Here is a 20,092-nt window from a genome sequence, read left to right on the forward strand (position 1 = left end):
GCTTTTTGAACATTTGTCCCTCTTCTGCATACACCCCTGGTCCATAAATTCTTGAAACCATATTGTGCTCTTTGAATCCAGACCAGAGGTGGGTTGCTCCCGGTTCAGTCAGGTTCTATAGAACTGGTAGTAAAACCGGTGGGAGGCTCCGGCCACCCACCATGACGTCACCATGGATGATCGGCGCATGCACAGAAGCGTGCATGCTCCTGCTCCCGCTGCTAATCGGTAGTAAAAGTAAGTGGAACCCACCCCGATCCAGACTTCTGCCTATTCCTAGTGGCAAATGTCACTACATTATCTCTGCGAAAGCCTGGAGAATAGGGGAAAATCTCAGCTCACTGGAGTTAGGCCTCCATAGGAGGGAAAGAGAGTGACAAAACATGTGCTGTTCTGTCGTGATGCAAGCATAAAAAAAGAGTATCATAATTTTACTAGGTGCTTTGGGGCATCATGGGCAGGAACAGATCCTACACAGCAAATCTTTTTACTTTCAGAAAAGGATCCAGGAAACATAAATTAATTGGCACTGGTTCCTGGGAACATTCCGAAGTAGTGTTTTTCAAACTTGGCAACTTTAAGATGCATGGACTTCAACTCCCAGAATTCTCCATTTAGTCCCACAGAAATGATGTATAAAATACCGTAGTTCTCCAAATACCTATTTCACTAGGTATGTAGCTTGCAGAGGCATGCCAGAATCAGAATTAGAAGTGGTAACTTTATTAGAGAATCCACTCCCTGCAAATGTCATGTTAGGTGGGGAATTGAAGTCCACTCATCTTAAACTTGTCAAGACTGAGAAACACTGGGAACCCCTCAGTTAGAGAGGGGCAATAATGCATTAATAGGGCAATATAAGATAAGGGAATAAAATATTTTATAACTGTTAAATAGATTTTATAATATATTTATTAAATAATAAATAATTTATTAAAATATATTTAATATATTTAACAATTAGAAAAAAAGTCTCCTGGTAAGGGAAATGGGGGGGCATAACATTTAATAATTTAATAAATACAAGTAAAAATTAATAAACAAAACAGTGGTTGTTGCAATTTTTAAAGCATGCAGTTTGAATTCACGCAGTATTCCCAGAGCAAAGGTGCTTACTGTACAGTATAATCATGTTCTCTCTTCTTTTCTTTTACTGGGCAGGGACTCTTAATTTGAAATAATGCTCATGAATAATCGTTTGGATTTAGAAGAGGTGGGGATATATCAGCTCTTCTGCCGCTTGGATTTAGCCACATCGTTATTGAAAGTAGATTTCCAAGCCGCAGCGCTGATTCATTAAGTGGGATCCTTCAGCGAATGCCGGTAAGTAGATGCAAATAATTGCCTCTCTACATTTTTCTGTATGAACTTGAGTCCAGAATAGAAATTAATGTCGATCAGAGCAAAGTTATCCACGCATATATGTAATTGCGGCCTGAAAGAAACAGAAAGTGTTTTTCAATGGTTTTGAGATTTCTGCCCTTTAAAGCTCGATCGCATTACGTAATTGAGGCATGGAAAAAAGTATCGGCGGAAAGGCTAAACATCAGAATGTAGAATCTCCTAAGGACGGTTGAAAGCGGCCATCAAAAAGAAAAAGTAAATTATGGGAGGAGGGGAGGAAATGTGCATGGTTTTGTGTTGGAGAGATTCTCTTGTAAGGTTTCTTGCAAGGCGGGGCCTTCAAGGAGAAGCTCCAAGCGAGCAGGGATCTTGAGTTCGTTTTTCTTGCGATCCCTCCTTAAAAGATCCCGGGGTTGGGCAGAGATTGGACTCGGCAGTGGCCTTCCTTCTTCCAGGACGATGCTCCTCCATGAAGAACGGAAGCCCTTCCCAAGGTTAATGGTATCGTACATTGCAACTTTATGGTATCGTTCTTCTTTTCATTCTTGTCTACATAAATATAGAGATTTACTCTCACGTAATTCCGAGATGTAGGGGAAAAAATACTATATTTCGGATCCATTCGTTTTTCTAGGGCGAATTATCTGTCAATTTGTCGGTGTTATTCAGCCGATATTCAGATAAACTGCTTTGGATATTAGGTTTTTTTTTCCCTAGCAGTGAACAAATATAATTTGAGACGGAGGTTTTGCAACACTATTTTAACTATTAATTTACATTAAGGTAAATTATGTGGGAATATTTTAAAATACGTGTCTTTTCTGTTATGTGAACATAAAGTAGCTGGCAAAACAAAAGGTAAAAAGCAATTTAAAAATCTAACCTGTTTTTTTAAAATTGTCAATGTAGAGTAAAGAATAGTAGCAAAATCTGCTGTGTTGTGATAAACTAAGTGTACCATATTCCCAAATTGCTTGATGCTGTGAAATCTGAGAAATAAATCAGAAAAGCAAAATGATAGATCAGGTTTCAGAAACCAAATTCAGGAAGTTTGAAAGGAAACATTAAAAATGTCATGCCTGGCACATTACTCTGCTTTCTGTCACCTGAGCAGGGCTATGCCTCAGGTCCTGATTAACAGGTAAATTGAAGGATTTAATCCTTAATGCAAGGGTGGACAACTACCATGTGGCCACTTTACAACCTGAGGACTTCAACTCCCAGAATTCCTGTCTCAGCATGGCTGGCTCTGGAATTCTGGGAGTTGAAGTCCACAGGTCATAAAGCTGCCATAATTGCCTATCCCTGCCTCAATGACTTCTGTATTGATGAGATCAAGAATGTTGCAATTTTTGTTAGATGTGTTCAAGCAGAGGCCGGAGAGTCATCTCTTCTTATAGAATCATTAAATTAAACGGTTGGAATAGATTTGGAGCTGATCTAGTCCCACTGCTAAGTAAAATATTTTCTGTCCAAAAGGAAATGCAGTATTACACATCACTGTAACATATGAATCAGCATCTAGAGTACCACATCTCTAATCATCAGTTGGACCCATTAGTTTCTTCCAGAAAAAGACACATAGGGGAGTGCATGAAATACAGTGATATTTTGTGTTGAATTAGTTGTAGTTTTAAATCCCCCATGTCTGTGTAAATCATGAATAATAAATAAATGCCAAGATAGTCTTCTATTGATATTCATGTAGTAGACATTCCCATTTCTTTTGCCATGACTCTCCTTAGATTTTTTTTAGCATATGATTTTGCATATTCTAAAAATGAATTCTAAATTGTTATTACATTTGTAAATAATGTCTGTAAAGGATTTTCTAGTACTGTAGTATAGAGGATTTTGAAGCCCTTACAGCTTGGATTTCACATGCTAGTTTGGCTGAGAACATTTCCACTCTGCAGTGATGTTTACATTAAAAATTGCAACAATAGATCATTTGTCTCAATAAATAGATTTAAGGTATTCACTTAATAAGCCATTCCCATTTCTCAAATAAAATAAAAGTGTTTTCTTGTTGTATAGATTAACCTATAGAGAATCCAAACCGATTCCCTATAGGTTAATCTTTGAGGATCAAGTGGGAGCTGCATGCCACACCTCTCCTAATAAATTAATGTGGCAGAAGGGGAACCATCATGCTTTCCAAGTTATTTCCAATGCTCAAAATTTTCCATCCATTCTTCTGAAAAAGAGGACGTTAATAATTTCTGCTTTCTGATAGTTAAAACTTCCTTGGTGAAAAATGACTGTTCCTCAAACCTTCTTGTCTTCCAAATAAATGTGAAAGAAGCATTAAATGTCTGGAAATATGTTTGCTATGCTACAAGTTGCTTGAAGCAAAAATTTTTTCTCCAGATGTTTTTTATTCACCTGTCTATATCTGTTGCTATTTAAGTATTAATGTTGTTCGGGAAGAGTTGCTGGTTTGGTAGGGCTCTTCCTTTTAATTATATATCAACAGTATGGAAAATAGCAGGAGAACAAAAGGAGTCCTCCTCTGTGCTTCTGTGGTTGCAGAGTTAGTAATGCTAGAAGGCTAGAAGAGCAGCCATTATCCATCAATTATACAGTGATCTGAATTGCTTACTTTTCTTTCTATATTTAGATGAGCTTTGCATTTCTATTTGTTTCTTTTTATTCTTGCAGGGCTTCTTTTAGTTTGTGTTAGTTTTTATCTTCTTAGTTGTAATGTTTAATAAAATTATTATAACAAAATCTTAATGCACCAAGAAAACCTTTTTCTATACTGTTTATAATATAAACAGTCACAGTCTCTAGACACAGGGGTGTCAAACTGGCGACCCACAGGCTGGATGCGTCACGCACAGGCCACGCTCACTGCCACTCTGCGAATGGAAAAATGTCATGATACGTCACATGATGGTGACGTGGCAAGTTTGACACAGTTGCTCTAGAGCAGGGGTGTCAAACTCAAGGCCCACGGGCCGGATCCAGCCCGCAGGGTACTTAGATCTGGCCCCCAGGGTCACCCTGGAAATAGTGAAGGACCATCCCGCAGTGCCTCTCCCAGTAAAAACAGAGCTCGGGCAGGATGCGCATGTCCTTCCCGGGCTGCAGGAGGATTCCCCCCAAGCCCGTCCGGGCCACCACAGGTGCTCTTGACATGAGTGATGTAAAGCTGGCCATGCCCACCCCGGCCACGCCCACTTGGCCCCCCGAGGTCAAACACAACCCTGATGATGATGATGATGATAGTATTATTATTATTATTATTATTATTATTATTATTATTATTATTATTATTATTATTAACAGCAACTTTATTATCATTGTACGTGTATACACAGTATACCCATACAACGAAATTCACTTAACACCCAAAGATCAGGTCCAACACACATAACAATCCCCAAACACACTCCCACCCATCACAATTCCCAACCCCTAAACCACCCAAACAGCCACACAACAGACCAAGTAATACTGTCCAACAGCTCACTGATAGTGGCTCTTTAGTTCATTGTTGAGTGCAATTATAGCTCTGGGATAAAAACTATTCAGAAAACGTGTGGTCCCAGTTTTAATTGTTCTGTGTCTTCTGCCAGAAGGCAACAGTCCAAAAAGATTGTAAGCAGGATGGGAAGAGTCTCTGAGAATGTTATGCAACTTTTTCAAACAGTGAGATTCGAAGATGTCATCCAGGGCTGGTAGCTGGAGTCTGATGATATTCTGGGCAGTTTAATGATTCTCTGTAGAGCTTTTTTGTCTGCTACAGAGCTGCTCCCATACCATTCAAGAATGCTGTATGTCAGGACACTCAATGGTGCAGCGATAGTAGGACAGAAGTAGATGCTGAGATAGATTTATCTTCCTGAGCATTCTCAGGAAGTACAACCTCTTCTGTGCCTCCTTCATAAGCATGTTAGCATTCATAGTCCATGAGAGGTCCTTCGAGATATAAATGCCCAGAAATTTAAAACTACCAACCCTCTCCACCTCCTCACCATTTATGTACAATGGTAAATGTACAAACACAACCCTGATGCAGCCCTCAATGCAATTGAGTTTGACATCCCTGCTCTAGAAGGACCTCCTTGGAAGAACCAGCTCTAGATGGCTTTCTTGGATTGAAAAAGATTGGAGCCTCCCTGGTCCTAAAGTGGATGGCAGATGCAGTTTCACAGGGGAAGCGTAGCACAAAGAAGACCCAATTCTAAAGGGTTTATAGTGGCAAGACTCTTTCAGAGGGGGCAGTTAATGCTTTATTTTTCTCCTTACCTGTCCTTAAATAATAATAATTTATATAATTGGACATCTGTATATATCCAGGACCATCTTTAACACATGAGAAATGTATCCTTTCGTGGGCTTTACTTTTTTCTTCTCCGTTTCATCTTTTTTTTTTCTTCAGATACTTGGTATGGTGGCAAGTGTCCGTGGTGGCACAGTGGTTAGAATGCAGTATTGCAGGCTAACTCTGCCCACTGCCAGGAGTTCGATCCTCACTGGCTCAAAGTTGACTCAGCCTTCCATCCTTCTGAGGTCGGTAAAATGAGGACCCAGATTTTTGGGGGCAATATGCTGACTGTAAACCACTTAGAAAGGGCTATAAAGCACTATGAGGCGGTAAATAAGTCTTAAGTGCTATTGCGAGCGCTACTTAGAATATATTTTACAAAGTCAGTTACCAAAATATCCCCACCAGCCTTCAAGTCTTTCTTGTATGATACAGAGGCCCTTCCTGGAAAGTGGCCTCTCTGCCAGCTGTCTTTACCAATGATAGGTCCCCAACAGCAATGCTTATATCTAAGGATATGTAAGTTCATCACCAATTTGTTAGCCTCTTCAATTTTATCTAACGTGCCCCAATAAGAGAAGCAAAAACAATGTGAGACTTCGTGGGTTTTTTTCTTGCCAGTCTCTGTCTAGAAAGCTGGAAGGTGATTCTTAAAAAAAAAAAGTCTCCTGAATCCTTGCCAATCCGGAAACTAATCAATACAGAAGCACTGAGCCCTAGAACCAATTCTGTAGTGATAGAAATTTAATATTTCATAATGAAACATGAGCATGCCTTTAATATTTCCATATTGGGAGAAGGTGTAACGTGAGAGGGCCAGCAAATCACATTTGGTTTCCATGGTAGAACTTAGAACTGTACGTACTTCAGAAATAAAGCAGAATGATTTTTTTTTTCAGGGTTCTATGCAGCCTCCTCCTCCCCCACCAATGCCATTGCTTTAACAGCTGCATTAACTTTAATAGTAGATATCTTGAAATATCTGCATTCTTTTCAGGCCTCTGCATATTCCAAAGCATTTCCTTCACATCATTTTTGGAAGCATGCAACCATTCCCCTGTACACATAGTCCAAACTAAGTTGCCACATGCCTTGTTGGGATTTTGGTTCAGCTTGTTGTTCAAACCTAGCAATTGTGGTTAGTTCAATAAACCATAGTTTTGGCATTATGCATGAAATTCGGCACTATTGTATACAGTATACATACAAAGACTGAATGTAATATGTTAATCATAAGTAGAATTCCAAAATACACTAAGCACATATCTTCCTTAAGTCAAGTTGCAAAAAAATTTGAAAATTTTGCGTTTGTTGGACCTTCATCAAGCAAGATGAGGGTTTCGTTGACAAAAAATATCTCTCAATTTCTGTAGCTGGTTAAGCCATACTGTAATTTGATGATAATTTTAAGTAGGAAGATGAAGAGCCAGAAAGGCAAATCCCTGGACCAAAATCTATGTAAGTTGCATGTTGTTTCTGAGTCATGCAGTGAAATGTGCTGTGTTGAGAAAAGAAATTAAACACATTTCATATGTCAGCCACTGTCTCGTGATACTATTTACAGAACTGGATTTATTTTTAAATGTGAGTATGTCAATAGAACAGTTTTGGGTTGCTAGTAAAAATGATTAACTGGAAGATTGGAAAAACAAATAGATATTTCATTAGATTTACGATATTATCTTAAATATTGTTTAACAGTATTGCACGTTTTTATTAGCTGCTAACTTAGAAACTTAGATGTTATTTCGTGTTATAGTTAAAAGAGCCAGTTTAGTGTGATGGTTAAGGCACCAGGCTAGAAACTGGTTGACTGTGAGTTATAGTCCTGCTTTAAGTACAAAGCCACTCTCAGCCCTAAGAAGTTGGCAATGGCAAGTCATTTCTGAAATCTTGTTGTTAAGAGTCAAAACTAACTCAAACCACCTCTTTCCCCAAAAGACACTGTTTCCCAATGATTTGGGCTAAGAAGGTATAGGCAACATTATATGTAACAGAAAAGTGAATTTATCACAAAAAAGGAAATTGATTTACATTTATTTAATTTAGATATTTATTATTCCCATGTGCTATTTCTTCAAACAGCCAGGGGCATAAGATTAATGAGGCTACTTCTTTTGGATGGTGTGCAAATCTGAATACTAGTGGCCATGTCTCCGGTTTAGTTTGCTGGGTGTAAACTGTTGGGAATCTGCCAGTAAGCTTTCCAATAAGAACACATCTAGCAGAATAGATATTTTCACTACCTGAACATGTGATCCACTTCATTGATGTTCTTCTCCCCATTCATGTGTGTATGTAGAACAAGATCTTGTATGAAATCAATGTTCATAGTTACCTGCGTGTTTGATTGATTAGATGCCACCAAGTCATTGCTGACTCCTAGCAACCACATGGATAGATTTTCCCTACAATGATCTTTCATATCTTCTAATGATGCACTCAGTATCACTGTAACACAGACTGTCCACCTTATTGCTGGTCATCCTTTTCTTCTCTTTCCATCCCCTTGCACAACATTAGAGTTTTCTCCAGAGAGCTAGATCTTTGTAAAATGTTTTGGTAAATGTAAAGGCCAAGTATGAAACAAAAACATTTAAATTCTAAGAGAGAAAAACATCATATGAAGTCATAGCCCACACGGTGAAGTGATTAGAGAGGCTTCCCCAGCTTGGTGCCTTCTAGTTTCCATATATACTTTGTGCAGGCTAAACATATCTCGTGGGCACCAAATTGAGTCAAGCTGAGATAAGAATATGCTGCTGAGACCACAGTCTCAATTCCCATTCAGGTTTTATTAATTGATGATTTTGGCCATCTTTTGTTGGAAGCCATGAGCTGCTGTTAAAATTTGGATAGTTGAATTAAGGCACAGAAAGTGAGTAGGAACATATCACACATATATGGTAGTTAAGAGACTTTGGCACCTTGTCTTTGTTTTTATGGGTAATATGAGATTCCAGGGTTTATACTGCATCTTCATATATTTTCTACCTCTTTTGTGTTAGCAAAGAATGCGGAGGGACCTTCAAGGACTGCCTATGGCCTTCAGCATCTGCATGTTGCTTGAGGAAAGAATAGATAGAGATTTTGTCGTGATGTAAATCCTTTTTTTTCTTTCCTGTAGGACTGCCAGTGAATATTAGTCATGCCGGTGGAATGGAGAAACTGAGTAATCAAGAACTTGAGAATTTAGCTTCTTCAACCCATGATCAGGACAAAGGCAGTGTGAAGCAGGGCAGTTACAACATTAACATGTTTCCTTTGTGCAGAAATCATGGTAAGGACAAAACCATTTAAAAAAAAATAAAAATAAAATGTACCACAAAATGTGGTCTTGTGTACCTCTTTGGGATCAAGTTATTAATGACCACATTTTCACAGAATCGTTAACCAGTTGTTATCATACTGTGACTAAGATGCATTGTGGTGTGCATAGCCCATTAGGTTATATTTGTCTCTTTTTGATAGTGTAAAACCTAAATAGATAAATTGCAATCAAATGAAATGAGCTAAATATGAAAACAAAGAGATTGCAGTTCTATCCCTAGATAAATTCATACCAGCTGTGTGAAAATTTATATAATTATAGAAACATGAATGCAGAGTGTGAATCAGTCTTCTGTCTGATCAAACTACTACATATCCTTAAACACAATACTTTTATTATATAATCAACCTGCCTAGGACATGAACTGTACCAAAGATTGAGCCATTCACAATTTCCATCTGGACTCTTCCATCTCTTTTATATCATAAAAAGGAAGTGTGGAACAATTTTGCATTGTTTTATATTAATTCAGCTAGAAGAATCTGTCTATAGGTATTCTAAACCCGTGATGCTCTTTCTTATGACATTGGGGTATTTCTGTTTTAACCCATAATTAATGTATTAAATATCGTTTGAGCGGCATGGTGGACTAGAGATGGAGTTTCGCCTCAAAATCAAGAGGCTGTGATTTCAATCCTAGGTAGTGACAAATATTTCTCTCTCTGGATGCAAAGAGAAAATATCTACTGTGAGCTCCACATAGGCATCAGGAAGGGCATCTGGCCAGTAAATGCTCAACTCCATTCAGTCGCCCCAACTCCACCCTGATGCTGGGGATAACAGGGTTATTTAAAGAAAAAAACATGTATTAAATATAATTAACCTCATTAACCAGTTTGGTCTAGTAGTTAAGGCATCAGGCTAGAAAGGCAGAGATTGAGTTTTAGTTCTGTCTTAGCCATAAAAGTTAGCTGGGTAACTCTCTCTCAGCTCTCTAACTCCCTCTCAGCCTAACCCACCTCACAAGGTTGTTATTGTGGGAAAATAGGAGGAGGAAGGTGTGTTGGGTATGTTTTCTGCCTTGAGTTATTTATAAAAATAATAAAGGCAGGATACAAATAAAATAATCACTTTGAGTTATAGGTGGACTTTTAAAATCTAATCATTGATGCCAATTATTCAGATGCTGATCATATCTGATGTCTTTAGAAGAACAGCTCAGATCTGCTTTTCACCCAGCAAGTTCTCTATGTTCTAATGGCTTTGAATATGCCAATATTATTTTCTTCCCAGGAGGGAGTAAACGAAATCAAGGCTACTACAGTACACAAGAACAGTCTGGGAACAATCCTAACAACTTGAGCAATAGTCCACAAGTCCAAGCCCCAGAGAAAGTGACTCTTATTGTAGATGGAGCAAGATTTGTTGTAAACCCACAAATTTTCATAGCCCATCCTGATACAATGTTGGGAAGGTAAGTGACTCCGAGGTATAAAGAATTCCAGAAGCTGTTCTACATGCTTTCCTATCATAGAGGTATGGCCAGACTAAGCAGGACTATGAATGGTATTTGTAAAATTATATCAAGTGCTTAGATCTAGTTTTCCTATTCAGTGTTAGCAATTCAATCACAATTTCTAGGCTTCAAAAAATAAAAATTTTGTAAAAGCTAGATAATTTTCATGATAGTCCCCAATAATAGTTTGCTAATATAGAAATTATCATTTGCTTAAGTGGTCTTAATCTGATCTTCCTACCTTAATTTCTTTCTGTTTTTCAGAATGTTCGGACCAGGACGAGAATATAACTTCACTCGTCCAAATGAAAAGGGTGAATATGAAATTGCAGAAGGCATCAGTTCCGCTGTTTTTCGGATTGTGCTGGTGAGGAATTCCATGATATTCCAGAAGCAGAGCTATTCCTCATATTTGTAAAGTTCCTATTCTTGCTTTCAACTTCAAGGGAATTCTGATTTTCTTAATAAGTATTTTTATTCTGTTTAGACTTCAGATTTTTCTCTGAAAATTTTATTTGTTAGATTTATATCTTATCTTCCCTCTAAGAGCTCACAGTTGCTTAGGGATCTTGGAGCATTTTATTTCCACAACATCGACCTTATTAGATAAGTTAGGCTGAGATAGGGTGACTGATCCAAAATCACCCAGTGAGTTACAGTGGTTAAGAGCAGACCTGAACCTGGATCTGTCTGCTCCTAATACATTAGATGGATTGCTCTCCATGATATATTGAGCTTTGAATCCCAAATCCACATAGGAAAAGACTTGGAATTCTGGGAGTAGAATTCAACTCATCTAGCAAATACAAAGTTAAAGTTGAACATGATATGTACACACAGAGACATACACACATATATAATCTCACATTTTTATCATATGATTTATTCTGTATTCATTATTCAGGGAGGGAGGAAGGATATAACACTATTAATGGTCAGCTCTTAAAAAAATATAGAAAATAATTGTCATTATGTACCAACGATATGTAAAGCATAACAATATGCCTAAACTATCAGTAGATGACCAATTGCCTGTGCATACTATTTTGAATGTTTTTGATGGGGAAATGTATTAATAATAATATTTTATCCCTTGACTTTTCAGGATTATTACAAAACTGGAATCATTCACTGTCCTGATGGAATTTCTATTCCTGATCTCAGAGACACTTGTGACTATCTTTGCATCAATTTTGATTTCAACACAATCAAGTGTCAAGATTTAAGTAAGTATAACAGCATTTATAACAGCCTTCCGCACACAAGTGCTCTCCAGATATGCTAACTTCCGTTCCAGAATCTTATAACCATCATGGGTCCATTGATCATGCTGGCTAGCATTATGAGAGTTAAAGCTCAGTCCCTTTTGGAGAGATTTAAAGTAAGGAACACTCACTTAAGGGAGAAACGTATCAATTCTCTATACCTGTGATGGTGAACCTATGGCATGCGTGCCACAGGTGGCACGCAGAGCCATCTCTGCGGGCACGCGAGCTGTCGCCCTAAGTCAGTTCCACCGCACATGCTTGCACGCCTCCCGCCAGCTGATTTTTGGGTCTCTACTGCACATGTGGGAGATGCGTGCACATGCGCGGGAGGTCAGGGGGTCACGCACGCATCCCAGTTTTGGTTCCAGGAGGCTTCAGGGAGGCCTGCTAGGCCCAAAACAGGGTGTGGGGGTCATGTGCGCATGCACGGAGGCGGTGGAGCACTGGGGGGTCACGCATGCGCAGGAGGTGGGGGAGTGCGGGGGGTCATGTGCCCATGTGTAGGGGGCAGGGCAAGTGGGGGGCATTGCATTATGGGTGTGTGCACACTTTTGGCACCTGAGGGAAGAAAGGTTAGCCATCACTGCTCTATACATTTATATGCTTTTATATTTTGTGCTAGATCTTGCTGTTGAGTTGATATGAGATTGATAGAGTTAGACATATAATATTCAGCCATATTTAGGAAATCCATATATCTTATTTCCTTAGGTGCATTATTGCATGAACTGTCCAATGATGGGGCTCATAAGCAGTTTGATAGCTATTTGGAAGAGTTAATCCTGCCAATAATGGTTAGTAGTGCTAAAAAAGGAGAGCGTGAATGTCATATTGTCGTATTAACGGATGAAGACATAGTGGACTGGGATGAAGACTATCCACCTCCAATGGGGGAAGAATATTCACAAAGTAAGTATTTTTAAATGTTACATAAAATACTTTTTAAAGTAAAATTAACATTGCACTTTTATTAAAAAGAAAATCTCTGATAGTGTCTTGTGCAAATACCAATTTCCAAGGGTCTGTGCATCCCAATATACAGTTAAGAATATAAAAGTCATATTGATCAGGACATGCTACACTGCTGAATGTAAAACTGTATGTTTAAGGTCATATGCTATTATAAATTACATAATATAATCTTTGCAATAAATGTACAATTTTAGTTTATTAGTTGCTTGAGTGATAGATAATTTCCTTGCTACAGGAATATTACATTGTTCCTTTCGACAGCAGTATTTTTCCATTGGAAAAATACAGTGCTTCCTGAAGTTTCTGCACTGGTATTTTAAATGCTTTGTAAAATATGATTATGAAAGTGATATGGGTATGAAATGCCTTACAATTCGACAGAGAGATGGGTGGCATATAAACCAATCAACCGAACAAAGCACCAGGCTAGAAAGCAGGAGATTGTAAATTCAAGTTCTGCCTTATCCATGAAAGCCAGCTGGGTGTCTTTGGGCCAGTCACTCTCTCTCAGTCAAGCCCACTTTACAGGGTTGTTGTTGTGGGGAAAATAAGAGGAAGAAGGTGCCTCCTGCCTGTTGGATAAAGGAAGGATGCAAATAAATGATAAAAAGCCATATTTGAGTGGAGCAATGAAGAAATATGATTATATAAATCAATGCATTGAAAAACTTCATAGGCTTTTACTGGGTATGGTGCAGAGTTGGGTTTCAACAGGTTCTGACCAGTTTTGGAGAACCGGTAGCGGAAATGTTGAGTAGTTCGGAGAACCGGTAGTAAAAATTCTGACTGGCCCCGCCCCCATCTATCCTCTGCCTCCCAAGTCCCAGCTGATCGGGAAGAAATGGGGATTTTGCAGTAACCTTCCCCTGGAGTGGGATGGGAATGGAGATTTTACAGTATCCTTGCCCTGCCGCGCCCACCAAGCCATGCCACGCCCACCAAACCACACCCACAGAACCGGTAGTAAAAAATTTTGAAACCCACCACTGGTATAATGCCATGTCTACATTGCATTTCAAAGCCAACAGCAGGGTGGCAAAGACATAGCGGTGGCAAGACAGCATTTCTCTGTTCAGAGGCCTTTCCAGGTGTGACTTTGGCAGAAAGTTATTAACCCATTGAATGGTGGATGGTGAGTGAAGGACGAGAGTTTCTGTAGAACATTAGCAGCTTGAAAAACAAGATGGCAAGCAAGATGCTAAACCTCTTTGGGGAATTCAAAAAAGATAAGTTCTAAGTAAAACATTCACAACAGAAGGATATTACAAGGTCCATGAGCAAGATCAGGGGTGAAATCTAAAATTTTTTCCTACCGGTTCTGTGGGCGTGGCTTGATGGGGGGGTGTCTTGTGACTAAGTGGGCGTGGCCAACTCAATGTCACTCACAGCCACACCCACTCAGTCACAAAACCCCACCACCACCAAGCCACGCCACAGAACCCGGTAGGAAAACATTTTATATTTCTATTCTGTCGCCCTCTCACCATCCGCTCTCCCTTCGCTTTGGCTCGGGGCCTGGGGCCCAGAGATGCACCATTCACTGAAACCCCGGAGCTGCCACCTGCTCACCGCCTGTCTCAACCGGGTCGGGGAATGCACCATTCCCCAACTCCAGCCTTGCCGCGGAGCCACTGCCCGCTCGCCCGTCACCACACGGCATTTCCTATTCCTTACCTTTCTCCCGCAGCTGGTTGCCAGGGAAGGCAAGTGCCCGAAAGTTACCGGCGCTGCTCTCCTTCTTGAATGTGCCGCCATCATCGCTGCCCTGGTCCATGCGCCGGCTGCGCAAGCGCACACCCAACCTGCCACTGATGAATGAATGCAATAAATGGAGTGCACTTGCGCAGCCAGCGCATGGACCAGGGCGGTGATGGTGGCGGCACATTCAAGAAGGAGAGTCTCTTTCTGGGCGTGTCTCTTCTGCCTGTTGGGCCACTTTCTGAAGCTGGCAGCTCTGCAGCCAGCCACTTTGCTTTTTCTCTCTTTTTCCTCATGGGAGACTTGCGTGGTGGCACCAGCAGAAGCGCTGTGGGGAAGTGGCCCAACAAGCAGAAGTGCTGCACCCAGAAAGAGAAGGGCAAGAGAGGCCAGTGGGCTGCAGAGGCTAAGGCGGGTGGGCGGAGCCTCCAGCTGCCATCACTACCGGTTCTCCGAACTACCGGCCATCATCGCTACCGGATCGGCTGATCCGGTCTGAACCGGATCAGCGTTTTACCCCTGAGCAAGATGCAGAATCAATGGAATGGGAAGGGAATGAGAGAGAAGCTTCATCAGGGCTGCAGTATTGCTTGGCAGAGCAGAAGGATGTTGAGGCAAGAATTTGCTCCAGGGAAAATAAATCACATTGTGGCTGCTGAACCACAGCAAGAATTTTCTGAGAAAAGCAGGAACTTCCTAATTTAAGGGAAAGAAGTAAACATTTCTGCTTTTACAGAAATAAGAGCAAGGGAAAAAATAGAAATTGTATCTGAGAGGGAGGCCTTTTGACATTATGAAATTGCCAGTCTTCCTTGTAGGCTAGTATAGGGTCTTTGGAAATCACCAATATTTTCAACTGTTTTTTAAAAATTTTGAAAAAAAAGTTGCCCAATTATTGTTTATCTCAGCAAATTTAAGAATGGCTGCTGTACTCATATTCACTAATGCTGTACTCATAGTCATTAATTCATGTGGCTTTTTTCTCACCTCCAAGTTCTGTATAGTTCTAAGCTCTACAGATTCTTCAAGTACATTGAGAATCGGGATGTTGCAAAAACTGTTTTGAAAGAACGAGGCCTCAAAAATATAAGAATTGGCATTGAAGGTATGTAAAGCGTTTCCTAAGTAATACAAACTGTTAAAAAGGAAAGTAGCTGCATTTTCCTTTTCAAAACATCAATTTACTGATTTTATTAGTCAGCCCTATGTAGTTTTGCAGATTCCTTAAATGATACATTTTGTTGAGGTCTTTGGAATGACCCACCCTGTCAGTTCCTGACAAACCCTTATGCTTAACATTCCTTGAGCTTTGGCTATTTCTGAAGTTTTCCATTAGGGTGGGGTGGGTGGATGTTATATAAAGCCTGCTCCTCCCTTCTGAAATTAGCAGCAGCAACCTGACTCAAGGCCAAGCTAGACATAATAGTTCAGTTTTGTGTACTGAACACATGAGTCAGTTCCATTTATATTTTCAATGCTGAGAAAGTCTCTTCTTTGTGTCAGTCTTTTTCAGTCTAGTCTCTGCCTCAAAATGTCTTGGGATCAATCCTCCCAGGCCAAATGGTCTCCTTTTTAGGAGGATATTATCCTTTTAGGAATATTTATTACTTGAAGAAATAATTAAGCTTACACCTAGGGACTGGAGTTGGGGGGGGGGAGTTTGGGAGGATAATTATTTATTTATTTATTATTTATATTTTTATTTATATGCCGCCCTTCTCCAGAGACTCAGGGCTGCTTACAAGGCGTTAAGCAATAGCCTTCATACTTTTGTATATTTTATACAAAGTCAGCTTATTGCCCCCACAAACCGGGTCCTCATTTTACCTACCTTAGAAAGGATGGAAGGCTGAATCAACCTTGAGCCTTGTGAGAATTGAACTCGCAGTAATTGCAGGCAGCTGAATTATACCAGAATAACTGTGTTTCAGGTTACCCCACTTGTAAGGAGAAAGTGAAAAAGAGGCCTGGAGGACGCTCTGAAGTTATCTATAACTATGTTCAACGTCCATTCATCCAGATGTCTTGGGAAAAGGAAGAAGGAAAAAGTCGGCATGTTGATTTCCAGTGTGTTAGAAGCAAATCTCTAACAAACCTTGTAATGGCAGGTGAAGACGTAGCAGAAGATCAAGAGATTATGTTGCATCACCCTCCCCAGGTAGACGAGCTTGATCGATTAAATGCACCACTCTCTCAAATGGATGCCAATGAAGTGGCAGATTAATTAAGCAGCACAAATGACTCTCAAATGGACTTGACTGAGCTTTTGGGTGGAGACTTAATGCCCATTTCAGAGCTGAATTTTCTTGTCATGGTTGCTATAGTTTCCAAATATAGTCTCTTCAAGCCCGGAAGACTATTATTATTATTTTTTATCAAATTTGCTTCTTGAGGGTCCCAAGCATTCTCTTAGGACAACTGGAAATCTGAGAATTAAGTTAACATTTATCCCTGTGGCTAAATACTTGAATTGGAACTAAAAGAATGGAAACCTATTTTCAACTCACTTGAATTGAAAGGATTGTTTGATTATATGTCAAGTCATTTTCGATTCCTACCACTTAGATTTTCTCCATGATGATCTGTCCCTAATTTGTTTGTTCAAGTCTCCCAACAGTGCACTCCCAATGTCCCTGCCACTGTCCCCCCCATCTTGCTGCTGGTTGTCCTCCTCTTCTCTTTTCCTTCCTGCTTTCCCAGCATTAGAGCTTTTTCTCGAAAAACTTTGTGTAAAATATTAGAAGTGGGATAATTTGACACTGGTCATTTGTGCCTCAAGTGATAAAGTCTACGTTGAGCTGTTTGAGGTTCCATTGAATTGAAGGAATACAACATAAAAATGTGTTTAAGTCTTCATTAACATTAGTCTACACAGACTCAGTTTTAAAAGGTACCATATCATGAAGGATTCCATTGTGGTATTACAACCATTATCAGCATCATAGCAATGAGTTTGGTACCCTTCATCCTCCATTACCTGACTGAAGTAGATAGTTATAGAGAAACACCACACCTACGATGCATGCACTTTTGTCACCTTTCTCTTCAATTTCCTAATACTGACATAATAGCTCAGAAAGGAAGATCAGACACACTTACCAAGGTAAGCACCAACAGGGAGAAATTGGAATCTGTGGGTGCCCAGTGAACTACTCAAATTAGTTACAAGGAAAGGACCAATCTTACTTTACATATATGCCTAAATTGTGCTTACTTACTGGAAATAAGCTACTGGAGTACAAAAGAAAGTACCACTTGCAGAAAACAATGGGCTCAAACATTCAAGCAGTAACACTGGATAAACGAAGATGGCTGAACATCCTCTCCACCCAAAGCAAAGGCTGCAAAGCAGCATTACTTGAACAGAAAGAACTTTCTTGTGGAAGGATTCCACAGCATTTTTTAAGAAAGTGACTGTTGCAGGAAAGCCTCCACTGCAGCAGCTATCGTGAGTCTTGAGTATGGTAAACCCTTTGTGGTTGTTTCATATAATCCGTCCTCTTGGCTAAAGATGTTAATCTTTGATACTAGCAAGGATGTCAGGTTTTATGTCATTACTTCTCAGCATTTTGGCTAAGATCAATTGTAGGAGTACGTTTCCTAGCTGTCTCAGCACCTTGGGACAGAGTGCTTGAGACTGGCCCTTGAAAGAGTCAATTGGGAAACATAATCAGCAGGCTCAGTAGAAAGTTATATATAGCAGGAGTCCTCAAACTCTCATAAGTGCAGTTCACAAAAATGATAAAATGAGTTTCTGTGATCCCCTCCTCTCATTAACAACTTATTTTCATTGGGATTATGGTTGGGCAATAAATAATAAAACATTTTAATAATGGAAATTGAATTCATGTATCAAATCAAGCAATGATAAAACTTTACATTTATTGTCAGAACAGTGGAGGAGATCCCCACTTCTATGAATAAATGCCAAAGTTAATATTAAGGGGAAAAGTTTTTTTTCCTTTCCGTTCTATTATAATTTGCCTTCTTATAATTTGAAATGATTATAGAGCATCTTGCACTCTGGAATGATGGAGAACCGGTCTTGTCCTTTTTGTTCAGGTACAGTATTTCTTCAGATACAAGAATATTATACCTCCGTGCCCCCTTTTTTTCTTTTTCACAGCTAAGCATTCCTAATTCCTAAATCTTCTTTTGTAATAAGACTTGGTTTCTAATCCGCTGCTAATTCTTATTTCCCTTTCTGAATCTGTTTATCTAAATCTTTTTTAAACTGTGGTACCTAGAACTAGATGCCGTAGTCAATATTGGGATCAGTGAGTGCATAATCTTATGCAAGCCACATTGTAAAGTAAGTTTGAATATGGAATACAATCAGCTCATTCTCATACAAATTAAATATTTCCTTGGAGGCCTGTCATCTAAACAAATTTGTTTTAAATTTGGCAATTTCTAAATTGGTTGACATTTTTTCCCGATTTTCCAATGTCAGTAATGCAAATTTGGTTATCATCTCTAATGTACTCCATGGTATTTACATGTTGATGGGCTACAGTGTTCCAACAGTCCCAGAAAGCATGAATGGTGAAGGGTGTAGAGAAACATCTGGTTCAGCAACATCTGGGGGCAATTTCTAGACCTAGAAAAATTTGCTGTAGCACCGTGATGGCAAACCTATGGCACGCGTGCCCGAAGTGGCACATGGATCCATGTCATCTGGCTGGCTGGCAGCACCAGTTCCTCTTCCGGGTTTCTGACGCACATGCACGCATGATGATCAGCTGGCCTTTTTGCATGCGGCAGTGCCGGAAACTAGAAGATCTAGCTGGTCTTCCGTTGTCCTGTGTGAGCATGCGCGCTGGCCAGCTGATTGTCGTGTGTACATGTGTTCCAGAAACCCAGAAGAGTAGCTGGCTGAAACCGGAAGTTCATTAGCTGAAACCGGAAGTTCATTTTCAGGCTCGTGCATGCACGCTGGGCAGCTCCTCTTCCGGGTTGTGGCCCCGACACGCGCATGCGCTCCCTTTTCAGTGCCAAAAAGGTTCCCGATTACTGCTGTAGCAGATAAAAAGCAATGATTGTGCCATTGGACCAGATCCCAATCAGAATTTTAGGAAAATCATGGTTTCAGTGGGTACAGACCAAAGCTGAATCTAACTCACTGGATAGATAAAATAAAAAAGTAACTATTAAATTAAAACAATAACAAATTCAGGTCTGTGGCGTTTAGGCTCATCGTATCCCAGTGAACTGAATATCATCTATCTCACATGCAAAGGCCAGCAGCATTTCTTGTAGAACTACTCTGGTCTCTAGAGTGAGCAATAGAGGCAATACAAATTCAAAAGTTACCCACACAGATTTATTCTAAAAAAATATTTAATTGAGGCAAGTTTTTATTTTCCCCTCCCATTGCATTTGAGCAAATGGAAAATTTCAATTCAGTAATCACAACCTTGTTCTTTTGTTATTGTGATTTAGTTTATAAGTTAAATCAATGCTTAGCATTTACAAGTTCATGCTATTTCAGTATTTTTTGTAAAAGTTATTTTATATACTTCTTCATAGACTGTATTAAAGTACGTTTTAATCTATTTTCCTGTGACTTTTCTTTTGATGCCTTCTCAGCCATGGAGGATCAGTAGAAATTGCATATATGTGTATCTATATTTACTTAATAGGCTCCACCTATGTGTGCACATATACAATATATCTACAACTGAAGTTACAAAGTCTAAATGCTGCCATCTAATTTCTATCACATGTGAACCAGATTTGGTTATAACCAA

General features: G+C 39.6%; 1 protein-coding gene across 6 annotated transcripts; it reads left to right on the forward strand.

Moving 5' to 3' along the window:
- Positions 1-1,088: 1,088 nt before the first annotated feature.
- Positions 1,089-19,897, forward strand: KCTD20 (potassium channel tetramerization domain containing 20). 6 transcript variants are annotated; one of them, XM_034414669.3, is made up of 8 exons: positions 1,089-1,323; positions 8,745-8,897; positions 10,182-10,362; positions 10,669-10,771; positions 11,510-11,630; positions 12,384-12,581; positions 15,337-15,447; positions 16,274-19,897. In XM_034414669.3, the coding sequence occupies exons 2-8, from the start codon at positions 8,777-8,779 to the stop codon at positions 16,564-16,566; spliced, it is 1,128 nt and encodes a 375-aa protein (XP_034270560.1). In that variant the 5' UTR covers positions 1,089-1,323; positions 8,745-8,776; the 3' UTR covers positions 16,567-19,897. The 6 variants fall into 6 exon arrangements, with proteins under 6 accessions (XP_034270560.1, XP_034270561.1, XP_034270559.2 ...); XM_034414670.2 differs by lacking the exon at positions 1,089-1,323 and adding an exon at positions 1,497-1,868; XM_034414668.2 differs by lacking the exon at positions 1,089-1,323 and adding an exon at positions 1,510-1,838.
- The last annotated feature ends 195 nt before the right edge of the window (positions 19,898-20,092 follow it).

The sequence above is a fragment of the Pantherophis guttatus genome, chromosome 3, assembly GCF_059756535.1.
Source record: "Pantherophis guttatus breed Tessera chromosome 3, ASM5975653v1, whole genome shotgun sequence".
Lineage (NCBI taxonomy): Eukaryota > Metazoa > Chordata > Lepidosauria > Squamata > Colubridae > Pantherophis > Pantherophis guttatus.

What these genes read in the sequence shown, in the direction of transcription:
- KCTD20 (XM_034414668.2), top strand. Translation starts at nt 1,814, where the DNA reads ATGAAGAACGGAAGCCCTTCCCAAG. An exon ending in CCTGATACAATGTTGGGAAG is followed by an intron (nt 10,363 to 10,668) that starts GTAAGTGACTCC and finishes TCTGTTTTTCAG; the next exon opens with AATGTTCGGACCAGGACGAG. An exon ending in CTGTTTTTCGGATTGTGCTG is followed by an intron (nt 10,772 to 11,509) that starts GTGAGGAATTCC and finishes TTGACTTTTCAG; the next exon opens with GATTATTACAAAACTGGAAT.